The sequence below is a fragment of the Furipterus horrens genome, unplaced genomic scaffold, assembly GCF_987537825.1.
Source record: "Furipterus horrens unplaced genomic scaffold, mFurHor1.1.pri manual_scaffold_4, whole genome shotgun sequence".
In the NCBI taxonomy this organism is placed as follows: Eukaryota; Metazoa; Chordata; class Mammalia; order Chiroptera; family Furipteridae; genus Furipterus; species Furipterus horrens.
In genome coordinates this window covers 16553949-16570483 of record NW_028327174.1, presented here as the reverse complement: position 1 = coordinate 16570483, position 16535 = coordinate 16553949, and the positions used below count along the sequence as shown (strand labels likewise).

The 16535-nt window shown below is 38.4% G+C and overlaps 1 protein-coding gene across 1 annotated transcript in view; it reads left to right on the top strand.

Moving 5' to 3' along the window:
• GAS2L3 (growth arrest specific 2 like 3) overlaps positions 1 to 1871 on the top strand; it is a 33829-nt gene extending 31958 nt beyond the window's left edge. Inside the window, exon 9 of the mRNA XM_090272637.1 lies at positions 116 to 1871. Within this exon, the coding sequence (XP_090128763.1) occupies positions 116 to 1408 (1293 nt within the window). The 3' untranslated portion in view covers positions 1409 to 1871. The remainder of the gene's footprint in view (positions 1 to 115) is intronic.
• The last annotated feature ends 14664 nt before the right edge of the window (positions 1872 to 16535 follow it).

The following is a 16535-nucleotide window of genomic DNA, read 5'->3' as shown; positions in this document are numbered from 1 at the left end:
GCAAATACTCTGAATTTCATAGATCACAGACATTACAAATTGTGACTGCTAATGAATTGTAACTGTGAAGCTTACAGTTTTATAGCTTTGTTTTTTACTTTCTTTTGTGGGGAAGATGCTTCATGGAAAACATGTCATGGTCCGTGTTGGTGGAGGCTGGGACACTCTTCAAGGATTTTTGCTAAAATATGACCCCTGTCGAATATTACAGTTTGCTACACTAGAACAAAAAATTCTAGCATTTCAGAAAGGAGTTTCTAATGAAAGTGTACCTGATTCGCCGGCCAGAACACCTCAGCCTCCTGAAATGAATCCTATGTCAGCAGTTAGCATGTTTCAGAAAGAAAAATCAAAACCTGGCACTCCAGGTGGGATTCCACGGAGCAAAGAAAAGCAGGTCCGTGCACCTGGTGTGAAGCTGCCGGCATCGTCCCTGAAAGGAGGTAACCTGGGCTCTGCGTCAGTCCGTTCTAAGGTGCCGAGTTCCCCAGCATTATCTTCTCATCTCAAACTCAAATCTTCAAAAGGCATAGCAAAGAAACCACAGGCTCCTTCAAATAGAGTGTCCCCTTCACTTGCTTCTTTAAATACAGGAGGTAAGAGCACTTCTTCACCAGCCTTATCAAGAACTACACCTGGTGTATCTGAATCATTGAGAAAATGTATCTCATCACCCAATACTCCTAAGGCCAAGTTGATTCCAGCCCAGAAATCAAGAGATGTGCCCGAGTCTACATGTTTGCCAAATAAGTGTTCTGGAAAAACCGAACCAAAGCATTTGAAACACAATCATGTATCTTTAAGGGACAATGCAGTATATCACTCAACTGCGCATTTAAGTTCATCATCAAAGTGTCCAAAGCTACCTACACCTTCTCCTGCAAAAATGACTAAATCCAGTTCCAAAGCCATAACCATAGGTCTAGGAGCACGGTCTCAGCCCTCTGAAGGAGCCCCGCAAGCAGAAGTAATGCAGGCACAGAAACTTAAGTCTACCTTGAACTTAAACCAACCGCTTTCTGTATCCTCAGTTGCTCCTGCAAAAGCACGGGAATTGAAAGATAAGAATATAGTTTCAGTTACTAAAAAGCAGCCTCAGAACATAAGTACATCTCAGAAGACAGGATTCAGCTCCTCAAATTCCCCTGGTCGTACGCCACTGTCCATCATGAGTCTTCCCCAGTCTTCTGCCAAAACACACAGTGTATCAAAGGCAGCACAGACTGCCGCTAAGAGCCAGGATTCAGCCAGAGGACCTCCAAAAAGTGGCAAAGCCCTGGCTTCAACCAGGAAACCCCCCTCATCTGGTAAGGAAGCAGTTAGTGGAGATAAAAAACCTACTGCAAAGAAAAAGGAAGACGATGACCATTATTTCGTTATGACTGGGAGTAAGAAACCTAGAAAATAAATTAAAATGTGTCATTTTAAGAAAACGGAAAGGGAAGAGAGCTAGCTTCACATCTTAAACGGTTCTATTTGCGTTTGTCCAAATGGGTGCAGAGGTTGAGTACAGTAGCATGGGGGTTGGAGGTTGGGATGGAGGTGGGGGTGAGAGGAAGGGGCCCATCAGAGTTTCAGCTCTGAATTCACCAGAAGGTACCCTTTGGAGGAAGGCAGTAGTAGTCACCACAAGGTTCTTATGAATAATAGACATTTATCTGATTTTCAGTCCGTAGAATCTTTAATAATGTCTGCCCTTGAAGGGAAATGTAAAGTAAAATTACACTACTAGAGCTTTAACTATAGTTGCTATATTTTGACTATGTATTAAGTATAGGTTTATATTTATATGGGGATGTTACATACCTGCTAGTAGCAGCAATGGTGTTCTTGATATTAGTTACTGACTTTAGTAAAAAACAAACACACACACACACACACACACACACACAATGGTTTGGCACCTAATTTAATTTTTGGATCAGGATTGTCTGGTCAACAATACTAAGTATGAGTGGCTGCTGCTGATTTTTGTTAAAATTATTACTTTTTAAAAAAAACTTTCCTATCAGAGAGGACTGGTTTTTTAACTGGCTTATTAACATTGGTGATACTATGTTACCAATATTTTTGGGAAAATAAAATAAAGCAAATTAAGGTTTTGAAATGTCAACTGAAATTTGGTAAAATCCAAGGTCTTTCATATTACTTATAAAAATTTGCAGCTTGTACTTTAGATAGATGTTGTGCATTGTGAGAGGGGAAACCAATTTAGCAGCTTTTAGGATATTAAAAATATTTTTAATAATGTTATTTCTTACAAGAGCAGATATGAATTTTTCATTAATATAATATTTTAACATCAGAATTACATTTTAATAATACTGAAATTAAAGTGATAAAGAATCTTAGAATGGTGCTATATAAAATTCTATCATGTGGTTATTTTCTTTAGATGACACAATACCAATTTTTATTTGCTTCTTCCAAATACATTAATTTTCTTTTATAAAATCATGCTGGCTTCAGTTTTGCAATGGCAGGTAACAGTACATATATGGAGCACTTTCTGCTCTGTAGTCAGATTCTCCAAGGAGCATATCCAGATCATGTATGACTGCATAGACACCATCATTCTAAGATGGTGTTTGTAAATTGACTTTTAAGAGATTGTGAATATTTAAAAAATTATTAATGTACTTTCAGAAGTTTTGGGTTATGTCTAATAACTGTACAGTATTACCAATTATCACAGGTTATTCAATATTGGGGTTTGTGTTTCTCTTTTTTAAACTGTAATGTGTTTTCTAATGAAAAATAATGGTTTAAACAAATGTGCAATCAGAATAAGCATCTTAAGCTAAGAATGTTCTATAGATTATAAAGTAAGAGAACTGGGTAAAACTAAATGATCTTTTGTCTGAGACATCTAGTTAAAATCAAAGATATATGCAAGCTAGTTTTTGGAATAACTGATGCTTTTCTTTTTAAAAGAGATATGAACTATTTGGTTTACTTCTACTGTTGATCTGAGCATTGAAAGAGATAATGTTCAACTTTGGAAAGTGAAGTCAATGTTCAAGAAATGCTAAAAGCTTCACATTTTTAGTGATCAGAAATATTTAATGCATCTTTCAAAGAGGAAGAATTTTACCTTTAAGAAGGAGTTTATTTCTTTGTAAGAAGAAGCGCTACTTTTGTATCAGTAACTTCTAGAACTTACAAAACAAGTAAGTGGTATTATTTCCAATTATGGCTCCAAGTACATTTTACAATATGTGAACTTTGTGTTGAGAGCCATCAGGAATAAAAGTATCACACACATATCTGGCAAACATTCCAAGAATTTTTTTTTAATTGGAAATTCATTTATAAATAGCCTTATTCTTCATCAGTAGCAAATTTCTTCCCTTGTATTCATGTTGAATAAATTTTTATTTATGTATGGTTTACCCTTCCAAGATTTATTTTTTAAATAAACAATGCCTGACAGATACATTTTCCGAATATATTTTCAGATGAAAAAATATATTGTTGAAGTTGGAAAAAAGTTTTATTTCTCTTAATAGTGCAGGACTATAAAGATTTTTGTGTTTAACAAGTTAATATTAAGCTTAAATTACTGAAGTAACCAGAAGAAGAAATAATGTGTATTTTCAAAAACAGTGAAATTAGGGTTTTTCTTTTTGTTATAATTTGTTAACACAACTAATATATCAAATTAATCTTCAGACGAACATGGAATTCTGATTATTTTTATATTAGGTGTTTAAGGCTTAAATCTTCAAAATGCCATAATAAATTAGATCTAACTTTCCTCCCCACAGTGAGTTTACAATTCTTAATGGAAGCAGGAAATATTTTGAGAAATAAATTACTGTTCCTGCTGCAGTCTATTTATCTGGTTTAAAAATCTATTACTTCTTTAAAAAGCTTCCATAACAAGCTGTTATGATGTTGTGCTACATTCTTACATTCAGGTTCACATACTGACTATTTGAATACAATTTTGTGTAATTCTTCCTTGTACCAGCAGTGTTTGTATCATATTTTCTTGAGTATTAAAATGTAAACATGTACACCAAGTTCTCAGCTTACTCTTTTTGTGTGTTCTGAATATATTCTGACCATTTGGTTCATATGAGATATTGCATATATGAAGCATTTATAATTTGAGAATAGTTTTAATTTTTTGCTACTTAAGATACCCTCCTTATGCTTGTGGAATTTACTTAACTGCACCAGGAGATTATAAGGTTTTGCCATTAAGTTAACAGTATTTGATCTCCAAGTATTTGCTAGAACTTTGTCTTAGTTTGGCTAGACTCATGTTTATTAATTTCTGAGATAATAGGCATAATTTACCAGTTATTAAAGCAGAATTCTATAGCTTATACAAGTACTGTGTTCATAGAAAGATACTAATAGTAGAAATTTTCAGTTCCTATTATTCCATTTTAATGCAAGTTGAATACAGTGAGAATAGTCTTGAAATATTATTTTTTCTATATCCATGATCAGAGCAATTATAAAAAGCAGTTAATTCAATATGTACTTCCTGAGATGTTTCCAAAAAGAAAACATAAAAACACCATTTAAAGTTATTAAACTTTCCTAACCATTTGTGAATGTAAAATTTTTAAAACTTATTTTATTAAATTTTGGGGAATATTAGGAAAATATTAACAAACCTTTTGCTAGTTAATCCTACAAATATACTGTTTTGTTCTTGGTATGATTGCAAAATAAAAGACCACGCAGCCATTAAAAACGATGTAGACGTTGATTTATCTTAAAAGAATCATGTGTGGTGCTGAAGTTGTTTGTTTTGAAAGGCTGCAGTGATAAAACATTAACATATGAGATTCCTTAATTTTCTGTATTCAGCCAAGAACAGCACACTATTTATTGCATGATTCGTGGGCACATGGCATGTGTTATCTATTCTAATTAACCCCTTGTGGCTAGTCTTTCATATAATACAGTTTATTTAATATGGCTAACTTTCTTAAATGTCTTTTGCTAAACTATCCTCCCAAGTTATCATATTGGAATGAACGGATATGTTAAATAGAATAGATTAATGTTGGGTATGACTTTTGAGGCCCTCTAGTGGTCAGATGTGGCAGTGTTGAAACACTACTTAATCACCTTTTACTAAAACCTACGAGGTATGGAGATAGAGGAATAAGACAGTCATCACATTCAAGAACCTTGGGTTTGTATAGCACTTTGCAACTTACAAAATACTTAATTACAATAACATCCAGTCTTCTGAACAATTCCATGTGATAGTAAGTATTATGATCTTCATAAGAATACAAGCACCATAAAAACAGGAATGGCAGCTGTTTTGTTGACCACTGTGTTTCCAAAGCCTAAACCAATGCCTGGCATGTAATAGGCATTCAGTAAATATTCGTTAACAAATGAATGAACTCTTTGTAGATGAGGAAACTAGGCTCAAGAAAGTTGAAGTAAATAAAAGTATCTATAGTATTCCCTCACATCGCGGGTATTACGTTCTAGACCACCACCCCGCCCCTGCGATAGGTGAAAATCCGCGAAGTAGAAACCTTACATTTATTTTAGTATTTATATATATATTAAGGCTTTATAAACCCTTCCCACACATTTATAAACCGTTCCCAGTCCCTTATTAACCTTTCCCACACTTTTATAAACACTACTTATGTTCTTAAACATATTCTACACTCTTAAACCTATGTAACATTAACAACATACGTATGCAGTACGGCAAAAAACCGCGATATAGCAAAAAGTTGGTGATAAATAATTAAATATAATATTTTTAAAAATCCCGTGATACAGTGAGGCTGCGATATAGAGAGGGACTACTGTACTGTACTAGGATTGACTACCTGAATTTTATTTAAAGGAAAAATTTATTTTTACCTATTTATATTTTTCCACAAACTTGATTTACTTTTTATGTTGATGTGATAAAGAAAATAGCATCTTGGCATCTTTTTAAAAATCCATTGGAATATTACATCCAGCCTTGTGTTCTGAGAAAAATCTTGAGTTGTTTTAAAATTACCTTTTATTTGAAATATTCTTTGCTTGAATATATTTAGAGATTAGTGCATCCTTATGTTTTTAGTTTAACATTTATAAAGCACTTAACTATATTCAAAGCATTATTCTTGAAATAATGAATTATAAGCTTCCAACCCTCAGGACAGTGCTCTTAAATTTGCTGTATAAATGATAGAAAAATAAGTTCAATCAAGCACAGAATATTTATTTTAGAAATTAAGATCAATTTCCTGACAGTGCAATGGAAATAAATATTGGTAAAGATATGACTGTAGGTGGCCCTAGGACCTCCATTTAAAAAACCCCCAAAACAACACTTATAAATGAATGATCAGGTTTCATAAGCTTGTAAAAGGAATAAATAAACTTCTCTCACACTGAAAAACGAAATAAAAGCTGTGTTATGTAGATCCCTCCAATAATTCATTACACTGTGCTAGGTGCTCAGGAGCCCAATACACAGCTGTGGAAGTATAGGCCAAACCGGTGTGTATTGGAAGAGTGAAACATGACATTTTAAAGGTTGATCCTAGGCACAGAAGTAAAATGAAGGTGTGTGCCTTTAGACAGAAATTTGTAATAGTTTCCATTTACCTTAAGCATCAGCAAAAAACATTTTGGAGGTTCATGAAGTCCCAGGTATCCTTACAGGTTAAAGAAAAGTAGAGCCTTTGAAATCAATGAAGCTGAAAGTGCTAGTTAAGAAGGGAGAATAGTTTGGAGCCTTCAGACGATATTCTAGCAGGAGAGGCACAATTTTTTTACTTCAGCCTCAAACCACCCCACCCCGCCACCCCCCAACATCCCTGCACCTGGTTCACTATTGAAACTTCCAATTCCTCCAGCCTGGGCTGGGTGCCTCCAGTGTCCTTTCTTCCCGTCTGACATTATTCCTGTCACTGAATTGCACCTAAGACTATTTCCCATTTCCTTATCTAAGTCCCTCACCAAACCTAGGGTGAGAACTCCGTGTCTCACCCGTTCACAATTGCATCTCCTGTCTTTAATGTCTAAATGTTTGTAGAGGAAAGGAAATAGCTTTTTCTTGGTGGAAATAAGCATCAGTATGTGTCAAGTGAAGCGCTAGTTTAATATTGTTGATCCACCTACTGTGGAAGGACTTCTCCTGAGAAAACGGCATGGTAGAGTTCGAAGAAGCCTGCAAACACGACTTTATTTTGGAGAGGAAAGAGGAGGGAGGTAATAAGAGTGGCTTTAAAGATACGACTTTCTTTTGTTACATTAACACAACAGAGAATATGCTGCCGTTGTACAGAGAAAATGTTAGAAACGTCCCAGCTTACTCTCCAGGCTTTTGCTTTAAAATATTTGTTTTCAGGGTTGTGAGAGCATACTTGGAGCATAACACAGAGGCGTAGATTAGCAAGGGTCCTGATGTTACCTTTTTCAGTCCTCACATTGGACATGTGAGGAAACGCAGGCCAGGGAGTTTGTTGATAGAGCTTGTTAGCTACAGTTAAAACCAACCGCTGAGGGGCAGCGTGAAGTAGATGGTAGAGGTAATTGTCCCTGTGGTCATGTGAATTGTCCCAGGTGCTGGCCCCTTCAGTAGGTCCTATTTGCACTGGGTCCAGCCCAGCATATTCTTTGCATTGCCTGCATTTGTGATTGGTTCGATTCAACCACAATGCAGTGAAACACCAATTCATTCATTTGCTCATCTAGTAAACAGATTTTCTGGGTACCTACTCTGTACCAGACACTACGCTATATTCTAGGGATATAGTGATACGACCGGTCACTGCTCTTCAGGAGATTCAATCTTCATTCAAGTGTTTTTTATTTTATTTTATTTTATTTTCATCATCCTGTATGTATTTATTGAACACCTTTTACACATACTGCAGTATGGGGCATACAGATTTAGTGTAAGACATTGCCCAGTTCTGACTAGCTTGTCTTTTCGCTTTTTTTTTTTTTTAATTGAATTTTGGGGTTGGGGGGTCATTGGTTAATGAAATTATGTAGGTTTAAGGTGTACACTTGTATAATACATCATTTGTACATTGTATCATGTGTTCACCACCCCAAGTCAAGTCTCCTTCCATCACCATCATTCCCTCCTTTACCCTCTTCTACCCCCCCCCCCTCAACTGCCCTTTCCCTCTGGTGACCACCATACCGTTGTCTGTGCCTATGAGTTCTTTTCTTAATCCCTTCACCTTTTTCCCAGTCCCCCTCTCCCCTCCCCTCTGACAGCTGTCATTCTGTTCTCTGTTTTATGAGTCCGTTTCTATTTTGTTAGTTTATTTTTGTTCATTAGATTCTGTATGTAAGTGAAATGGTATGGTACTTGTCTTTATCTGATTTGCTTATTTCACTGAGTATAATACTGTCCTGGTCCATCATGCTGTCACAAAGGGTAAGATTTCCTTCTTTTCTATGGCTGAGTAGTATTCCATTGTGTACATATACCATAGCTGTTTGATCCACTCATCTATTGATGAGCATTTTGGCTGTTTTCAAATCTTGGCTATTGTAAATAACACTGAAGTAAACATAGGGGTTTCTTTGGATATAGTCCCAGAAATGGAATTGGTGGGTCATAAGGCAGTTCCATTTTTTTGATTAAAAAAACAACAACAGTATGATGTTCTTTTTGGCTGTAGCCCCATTCAATTATTTCTTTGTGATTTATTTTACCCTTAAGATAAAATACCTTGGTAAGAACAGCTTGTATTTTCTCATATTGCTTCAGATCAGGAGTCCATCAAAGAAAATGAAAAACTGGCATTTGTTTTGAGTCTCAAGAACAAGAGCCATTGTCCAGACTTTGGTTGAATTTGTTCTGAGCTACCTAGGGAGATCTCTTGCATCAAGGAGTCATTGATTTCCAGTATTGACCTGTTATTTCCAGGTCATAGAGATAACTATGACGTGAATGTGTCCCCTGGGTCCTTCCAAATCCAAATTTGTAATTTTGGTGGCTGGAAATGTTCAATTACTGAGTACTGAGGATGAGTATCAGTAATGTCTAACTCAGCGAGGTTGTTGTATCCCTGGATCCTGGCGACTCACCAACCTTCCCTGAACTGGCCCACTTGAGACTTTCTAAAGCCCTTTTCTGAAAGAGAGATAAAATGTTCTAGACCCCCACTCCCCAGCTTCTAGAGAAGCCACTCTAACCCTTGCACTACAGCGTCAATACGAGCTCTTGATTTAACCAGCTCATTAAAACTGTTAGTCAAACCAGTGCTTCGTAATCATGTAAATAGGACTATGGACTGATTGACTTTTTCTGTTGGTGGTTTTGGTGTTTGTAGGCACAGTGAGATGCCCAGGGTTTATTTTATCATCCACAATTATTCCTATCCCTGAGATTCTGTCCCAATGACTTTCAATGACTCCTTGAAAGTGTTCAAGGGCTTTTACCTGTCCTCTTTGTTTCTTCCTCCTAAGAAATTCCTGTTAAATGAAATTGCACAACTGTGTACAAGATAAATTCAGATTGTTTTTATTTAACACACTAGCTTTGAAACTGGTAGAGATGTTAAATATACTTATTGTTTACCATGCCTGTTTGCCTCCTAGAACAGCAGAATTTTGCTGTTCCTTTCGATTCTTTCTTACTGCTTAAATGGTTGCATGAAGAAAAAGGATAAGAAGGATAAGAGGGGGTGGGGTGGGGGGGGTGGAGGTGAAGGAAGAGGAGGAGAAGGAGGAGAAAGAAGATGAGAAGAAGAAAGAAGAAGCTGTTAGCAGATTTCATCGCCATATTTGGATCTTTTTCCATAAATGTGAAGGGATTCTGAGATCACACTTAAACAGAACTCATTTTGTGCCAGATACTGTTCTGAGTGCTTTACATGTAATAACTCATTATTTTTTACAACTCTATGAGATATATTCTATTATCCCTATTCTACAGATGACAAAACTGAGGCACTGAAGTGTTTCTTCCATGCCTCTACTTGTTAGAGAAGGTCTGACAATAAATCATATCAGATAAATACTTGATCATCAGCTCTGTAGCTTTCTCTAGAAGTGATTCATTGGGCAGAAAAATGTGTTGGGGGTGCCTGTCACTCATGTCTCATAGTTAGGAGTGCTGGCCACATATCCAGTGGACCTGGGCTGTGGTGTGCTGGTGTGCCTGCACAGGGGTAACGCAGCCATTGGTGTCCCCCAGAGCCAAGGTCAACAACTATGCAGCCTATCTTACACCTCCACTTTCTCTCTCTGCCCAGCTTTCCTCTTTAATCCTACATACACACTCACGTCTCTTCTTTTTCTCCCAACTCTCTCATCCCAAGTGGCCAGGATGGGCCAGGCTTTGCTGCAGAAAAATAAATCACTCGGTGGCTTATGGCAACAAAGGCAGATCTCTTTCATGCTAGATGTCCATCAGAGCCACCTGGGGTTCTGCTCACTGTAGGAGGACCCAGGCAGGTGGAAGTTTTGTCTTGACCAATGCTTCAGTGATTGCTGTGGAGGGAGAAGAGGGTGCGGGAATGGCCAGTCCTTCCTTTTTTAATCCTCCCTCAGTCCTCCTGACACACTTCTGATTTTTCTCATGTCTGATCTCTCACTCCTTACTCCTGTTTTCTGACTTGTGCTCCTTCTCCGCCCCTTCCATGTAGCTACTCCCTAAAAACCACTCCTTGGCCTGCTTTTAACAAATATTTTCTCTGTTGGCAATTTATTCCAAACTGTCGTTTCCAGTATAATTTCTCTGTGAATGCTTTCCAGATCTTTATTTTCAGCTCGATTATCTTGAGCCCCGGTTCCATTGTCAGCAGCGATCAGCCTTCTTCCTTTACTAACTCAAAATCTCTGACCTGTAAAGGAAGTTTCCACCTTCACCAAATCTACGCTTCCTCCTGACTCCCTTATTTCTGTTGATGTTCCTTCCTTTTCTGATGTTGAAACTTCCAAGTTATTTTAGACTATGTCTCAAATCCATCCCTCTTCCTCTGTTACTGCCCAAGTTCATGGCCTTCTCATCACTTTCTTGGAAGACAATGGCCTCTAATAACTCTTTGACCACATTTTCAGCTTCTGTCCATGGTTCAAGGCTGCACATTGTACAACTCTAGGGAGCACCATTCACTACGTATTCTAGGTAAATGGCGCCTCCTGGAGCTGTATAGTGCAGTGGCCCTGCAGGCCCACACTCTGCCCATAATAATCTGCCTAGAGCTCAACTTGAATCCTGACAAACCGCTGCTCAAGAAACTTCCTTAGCTTCCCACATGAATAAAGGCCACATGAATAAAGGCCAAATGTGTTGGCTCGATCCCCCCCAGGCCTTGATGGAAGTTACCGTCCCTCTTCTACGTCTCCTACTCCAAGTAGAATTTTCAACCCTGCATTATAGTGATTTCAGAACAGATTTTCTCTTACCTACATGATAAGTGAGATGTTACTTCTTAATTGGGGGATTAAACCAATGGAGACCATTTGCTGCTAATGGTGAAAAAACCCAAGCCAAATAGCTTAAGTTTCAAAAGAAAAAGTATTGGCTCACATAAATGAGAACTGCAGAGGGTAGATCCTACTGCTGCAGGGAGAACGGAATGCAGGGCTTAACCAAGTGAGACCCTTGGGACCCCTTCCCCCCTCTTCCCAACCCAGGAAGTTGAAACCACAGCAGGCCTGTCTGGTGGGAGCTGGAGTCAAGGAGGAGATGCAGCTGCTGCCAGAGATGCTACCCAAGGTGGAGAGAGAGGAGACACACTCTGCCTCCTCCCTTTTCCTGTCCTCTAATGGCCCACTGGTGCCTGCCACTGGCTGGCCCCAGACTCTGGAAAACACAGCTTATAGGGCTCAGGGGAAAGAAACAGAAGGGGGAGAGGTGCATCTGAGAGCAAACAGGCTAACCACCAACACAAGAAACTCAAAGTCAACAATAGTAAGTGGTGGAGCCTGTCCTGAACTGTGGCTGAAGCTCTGGATCCTTCCACCTCATGCTGTAGCCAGCACAAAGGAACAAAGGAACCAAAGTGCAAGCTCTCTTCAGTGTGAGCAAAGACACAGGTGGGACGTTCTGGAACATGTGTGAGAACAGTGGAGCATTCCCTTGGGCCGCACTGAAAGGTTCTTGCAGAGTGGGAAAAAGGATTCTCTCTGTGTAAAACCCAGAGCCCTGGTTCAAGAATTCCTCCTTTGTTCAGGAAGCAAAAGGGATGTTATAAAAGGAAAAGAAAGAGTTAAAGTATTTATTGATAGCTATAAAAATGTCAGGAGCAGGCAGGAAATGCTTGGACTCCTTTCAAACAAAATGAAGATACAAAGTGAAATAATTCTCAAGAACGAAAGCCACAATTTTTTTTCTTAATTTTTGTATGGTTGCCATCTTCGATACTTATAACAAAAATCAGGAATGAACATTCATTCATTCATGCTTGCATTAATTAATTCATTTCAGCAAGGACCCACTACAGGCTGGTCACTGTGTGGGGTTTTAGAGCATGCTGATACATATCATTTGCTGGGCTATTCTAATGTTTCCCCTTTCTTTTGAAGTTGGAGGAGAGCATCCCCCATAATGACCTTTGGTCTGAGAAAAGGTCTGTGGTGTCCAGAAAGTACATGAAATGGTTGTTCACTTTGTACTCACTGTGTGGTTTTAAATCTCAAGGTCGTATACTCTGGCTGGGTTTATCTGCACATGATGTCGATGAAATTTGTGCAAAAAAGAAGTATTGGCAAAGAAGGAAAATGGCTCTGGGTGAGGGCAGTAAACCTAACCTGGAAGATTTTATGTCTTTTGTGGGTGGGGGCAGGGGTGAGATAGAGTTAGTTACCAAGTCCCTTGAGGCTTCCAGTTCTTTAATCACAAACTGGATATTTGTCACTTACTAAGTGATACCATCATCACCTTACAGCACAGGTGCACCAACTAAAGACCTGACTGTGAGCCATACAACCTTAGGCATGTCACAGAAAAAGGCCTGTCCAGAAAAAGTCCAGCCATTGTTAATATCACGTGAACAGTTCGTGTAACATCAATGTAGCCTGGCAGCCGAGGAGAGTGGACTGGAATGTGCATGTGTGAACAATGACGACTTCACTGTACTAGTCAGCGGGGGCAGTAGACACCACTGAGTGAGCATGTGTACTGTGCATTCAAAATGAGTGAGTGAGTAGAGCAAAGAATCTGCATCAAATTTTGCATTAAGCTTGAACATTCCTCTGTGGAAACTATTTGGATGATTCAGAAGGCCACAGCTATGGGCAACTGGTAATTGGCAGCTTCATCACGACAATGTGCCCACTCAGGCATTACATTTTATGCAGAATTTTTTTTGGTGAAATATCAAATCACCCAGGTGGCTCAGCCCCACTACAGTCCAGATTTGGTGCCCTGCAACTTCTGGCTTTTCCCAAAACTAAAAGGAGGAGATTTCAGTCATTGATGAGATTCAAGAAAATGGGATAGGGCAACTGATGACAATTGGGAGAACTGTGTGAGGTCCCAAGGTGCCTACTTTGAAGAGGACTGAGGTATCATTGTCCTCTGTACAATGTTTCTTGTGTCTTGTATCATCTTCAATAAATATCTCTATTTTTCATATTACATGGCTGGATACCTTCTGGACAGACCTCGTATAAACTGAGTTCCTGCAGATGGCTAGTTTCAAGTTTTTAAAAAAAATCAAGAGTCAGTGAGTCAAAAATTTTGAATCTCTAGGTAGTTGGATATTTCAGTGTATCTCCACTTCCATGACCCAACATTTGAATGAACTTCATTCATTCATTCATTCATTTATTCATCCATCCATCCATCTAATATTTATTAAGTATTTGCTATTTTCACCAAAAATTTATTAATTGCCTACATGCGTTCTACTTTGGGTAATGGTGAACAAATAGTATGGGTCAAGTTTTATGGAGCTTACAGTCTAATGAAAGTGCTATCTGTGCACATGGTTTGACCTAGATGGTGCTGTCAAAAAGCCTACTCTTTAGTAGGGAAGACAAATTTGTAAGCAAAACTACAAGTGCAGTGTGATAAATATATGAAAGTGTCCAGAAAAGGGTTCTCTAGGAAGCTAATGCAGTAGCTGGACCTTGAAGAAACAAGTTTCCAGACATTCGGGGAAACATGCTTTGAGCAGAAAGACTGGCAGAAGCCGAGATATGGGAATATGAAACCTCATTCATAGTTTGGAATGCAGAGTCTGAGGGTGTGGGAACAGGTGGGCAAAACCAGGACATGTGAGGCCTGGTGAACCATGTTTTAGAGCTTGGATTTTATTATGAGGTGCATGGAGGTGGTTGATGGATGGAAACCAGAGGAAGGATGTGATTGGATTTGCCTTTTAGAAAAACCATTCCCCCAGCATTGTGACTCCAGGAGCACCTAAGGGCACAGGATTGATGTAAATTGGCCACTCCCTGGATGTAGGGGTGTGTGTGTGTGCGTGTGCGTGTGCGTGTGCGTGTGTGTGTGTGCGTGTGTGTGTAAGGGGAGTCAGTGAGGCTCCCAGGCTTCCGGCTTTTTGCAGCAGCCTCTGCTTGACCCCAGACTCCAGACTTTTTACACTGCACACATTCTGCGGGCCACAAACAGACCTACCTTCCTTGAACAGATTTTTCTTCTGTCTCCCCCCACCCCTCGTAACCCATTTTATTTTAAAATCTTAAGCCTATATGCTATACAGAATTCTAGGCATAGCTAAACAAGGTCTGGCTATGTAAAAGGAAAAAGAGTTACTGATTAATCTTTAATGAAGAGTAACAAAATGATACAGTTTTTATTTTCCACTGAGGGATTTTGTGGGTTAGAAAACATTCTGGCGCAGGGCTTTGTTGTTCCTGCCAAATAAGTCATTTGAGGACAGGAGATTCTATCAGAACAGAGGTGTGTTATTCCGAAAACAAATAAACAGAGTCTAAAAAAATGTATAATGCATCCCTGACTTGTATAATGTGGATAACAGAGAGGAGAGAGAAAATAGAAAAATAAAAGAGAGGAGAGGAAAATCCGTGAGGTAATGCAATGTGGCCATGCTCTGAACACAGACACAGAAGAAGAAAAATAAATTAGAATAAGAAGGAGCATCGCAAAGCAGTCATCTGTCCATAAGCTTACAGATCTTACAGAAAGCTCAATCACTTGATCTTGGACCATGACCTAAAAACTGCCAAGAGCATGGGGCCAGCTTGTCTGAGATGTGTTTTTGCTGTCACCACCATCCCAGTCCTCTCTCTCTCTCTCTCTCTCTCTTACACACACACACACACGCACACACACACACACACAGCCAAAATTCCCACAGTGGCTTAGCCAAGTTTCCGGGGGGGCAGGCGCCATTTGCTTTCTAAATTATGCTGGCAGGAAAGGGTTCTGGAGGTGGGATAGGTTTAAATCATGGCTCCACCACTTACTGGGTGCATGACCTTGTCCAAGTAAGCACACCTCAGTTTCCTGAGCTATGAAATGAGAATAGCAGTTCTCATAAAGCAGTTATAAGCATTAAGCAAGAAAATGTTTCCAAAGCATTAAGGGAAATGCTTGGAAAATATACAGGGGTGGGAAAAGTAGGCTTACAATTGTAATACAAATAAATATAATAATACAATAATAAATAAATAATACTACAAAAATAAACTCTGTGTTTCATGTGCTCACAATTGTAAAGCCCACTTTTTGCCACCCCTATATATAGGGTTTAATAAATGGCTACTTGGTAGAATTTTAAGAATTAAGAAACTGTGATTCTTTTGGGGTGGTGAACACGCAATACTATATACAGGTGATATATTCTAGAATTATACACCTGAAATCCATATAATTTTATTAACCAATATCACCCCAATAAATTAAAAAAAAAAACCTAAAAGCTGTACAGAAGCATACATATTTCAATACTATGCAAATTATTTGAAACAGTGATGCAGGATTAAAATAAAACTAGTGAGGAAAGAAGGGAGGAATAAACTTCACATTCTTACCAAACCATCTGTAGAAATGTTAAAATTAGAACATTCTTATGATAGAGAATTGTCATGTTCATTAAACTGAATTGTGAGAAAAAAAATGGTCAGGTTCTGTTTAATGTAACAATTCCTATGAGAGTAATTAAAATCTGAAGCTCTGTTCCTTTTTTTAGAAGTAATGACGGCTTAAAATGAGCTCTCATTGTGCCTATTTACACACTGACTGCCTAATGCCCATTCTGCTGCAGACAACTCTGTAATTAGCTCCATTCAAGAACAAAGCAGTGACCATTTTTCAGCTGGTTTCTGGCTTTTGAGCTTAGGAAGCGAAGGACAGTTTTTGGCTCTCTTGCAAAATGGAATTTAAATCTGCCACAAGCAGTCAGTTGCAAGAACGATAATTGCAGTTTGTTACAATTGATTTATACAAGCCCCAGAAAAGAATGATGATCTTCTGGCTAAAATTATCAAACAAATAATCAGTGATATGTGAAATTTTCCCTCCTTGGAATGTTAATGGCTACATATTAAGTAAAATGGTAATGTTGACCTATTTATCATAATAAACCAGCTGATATTTGGGGGTATGTCTTTAATTGTTCTCATAGATATCATCCTTCTGAATATAC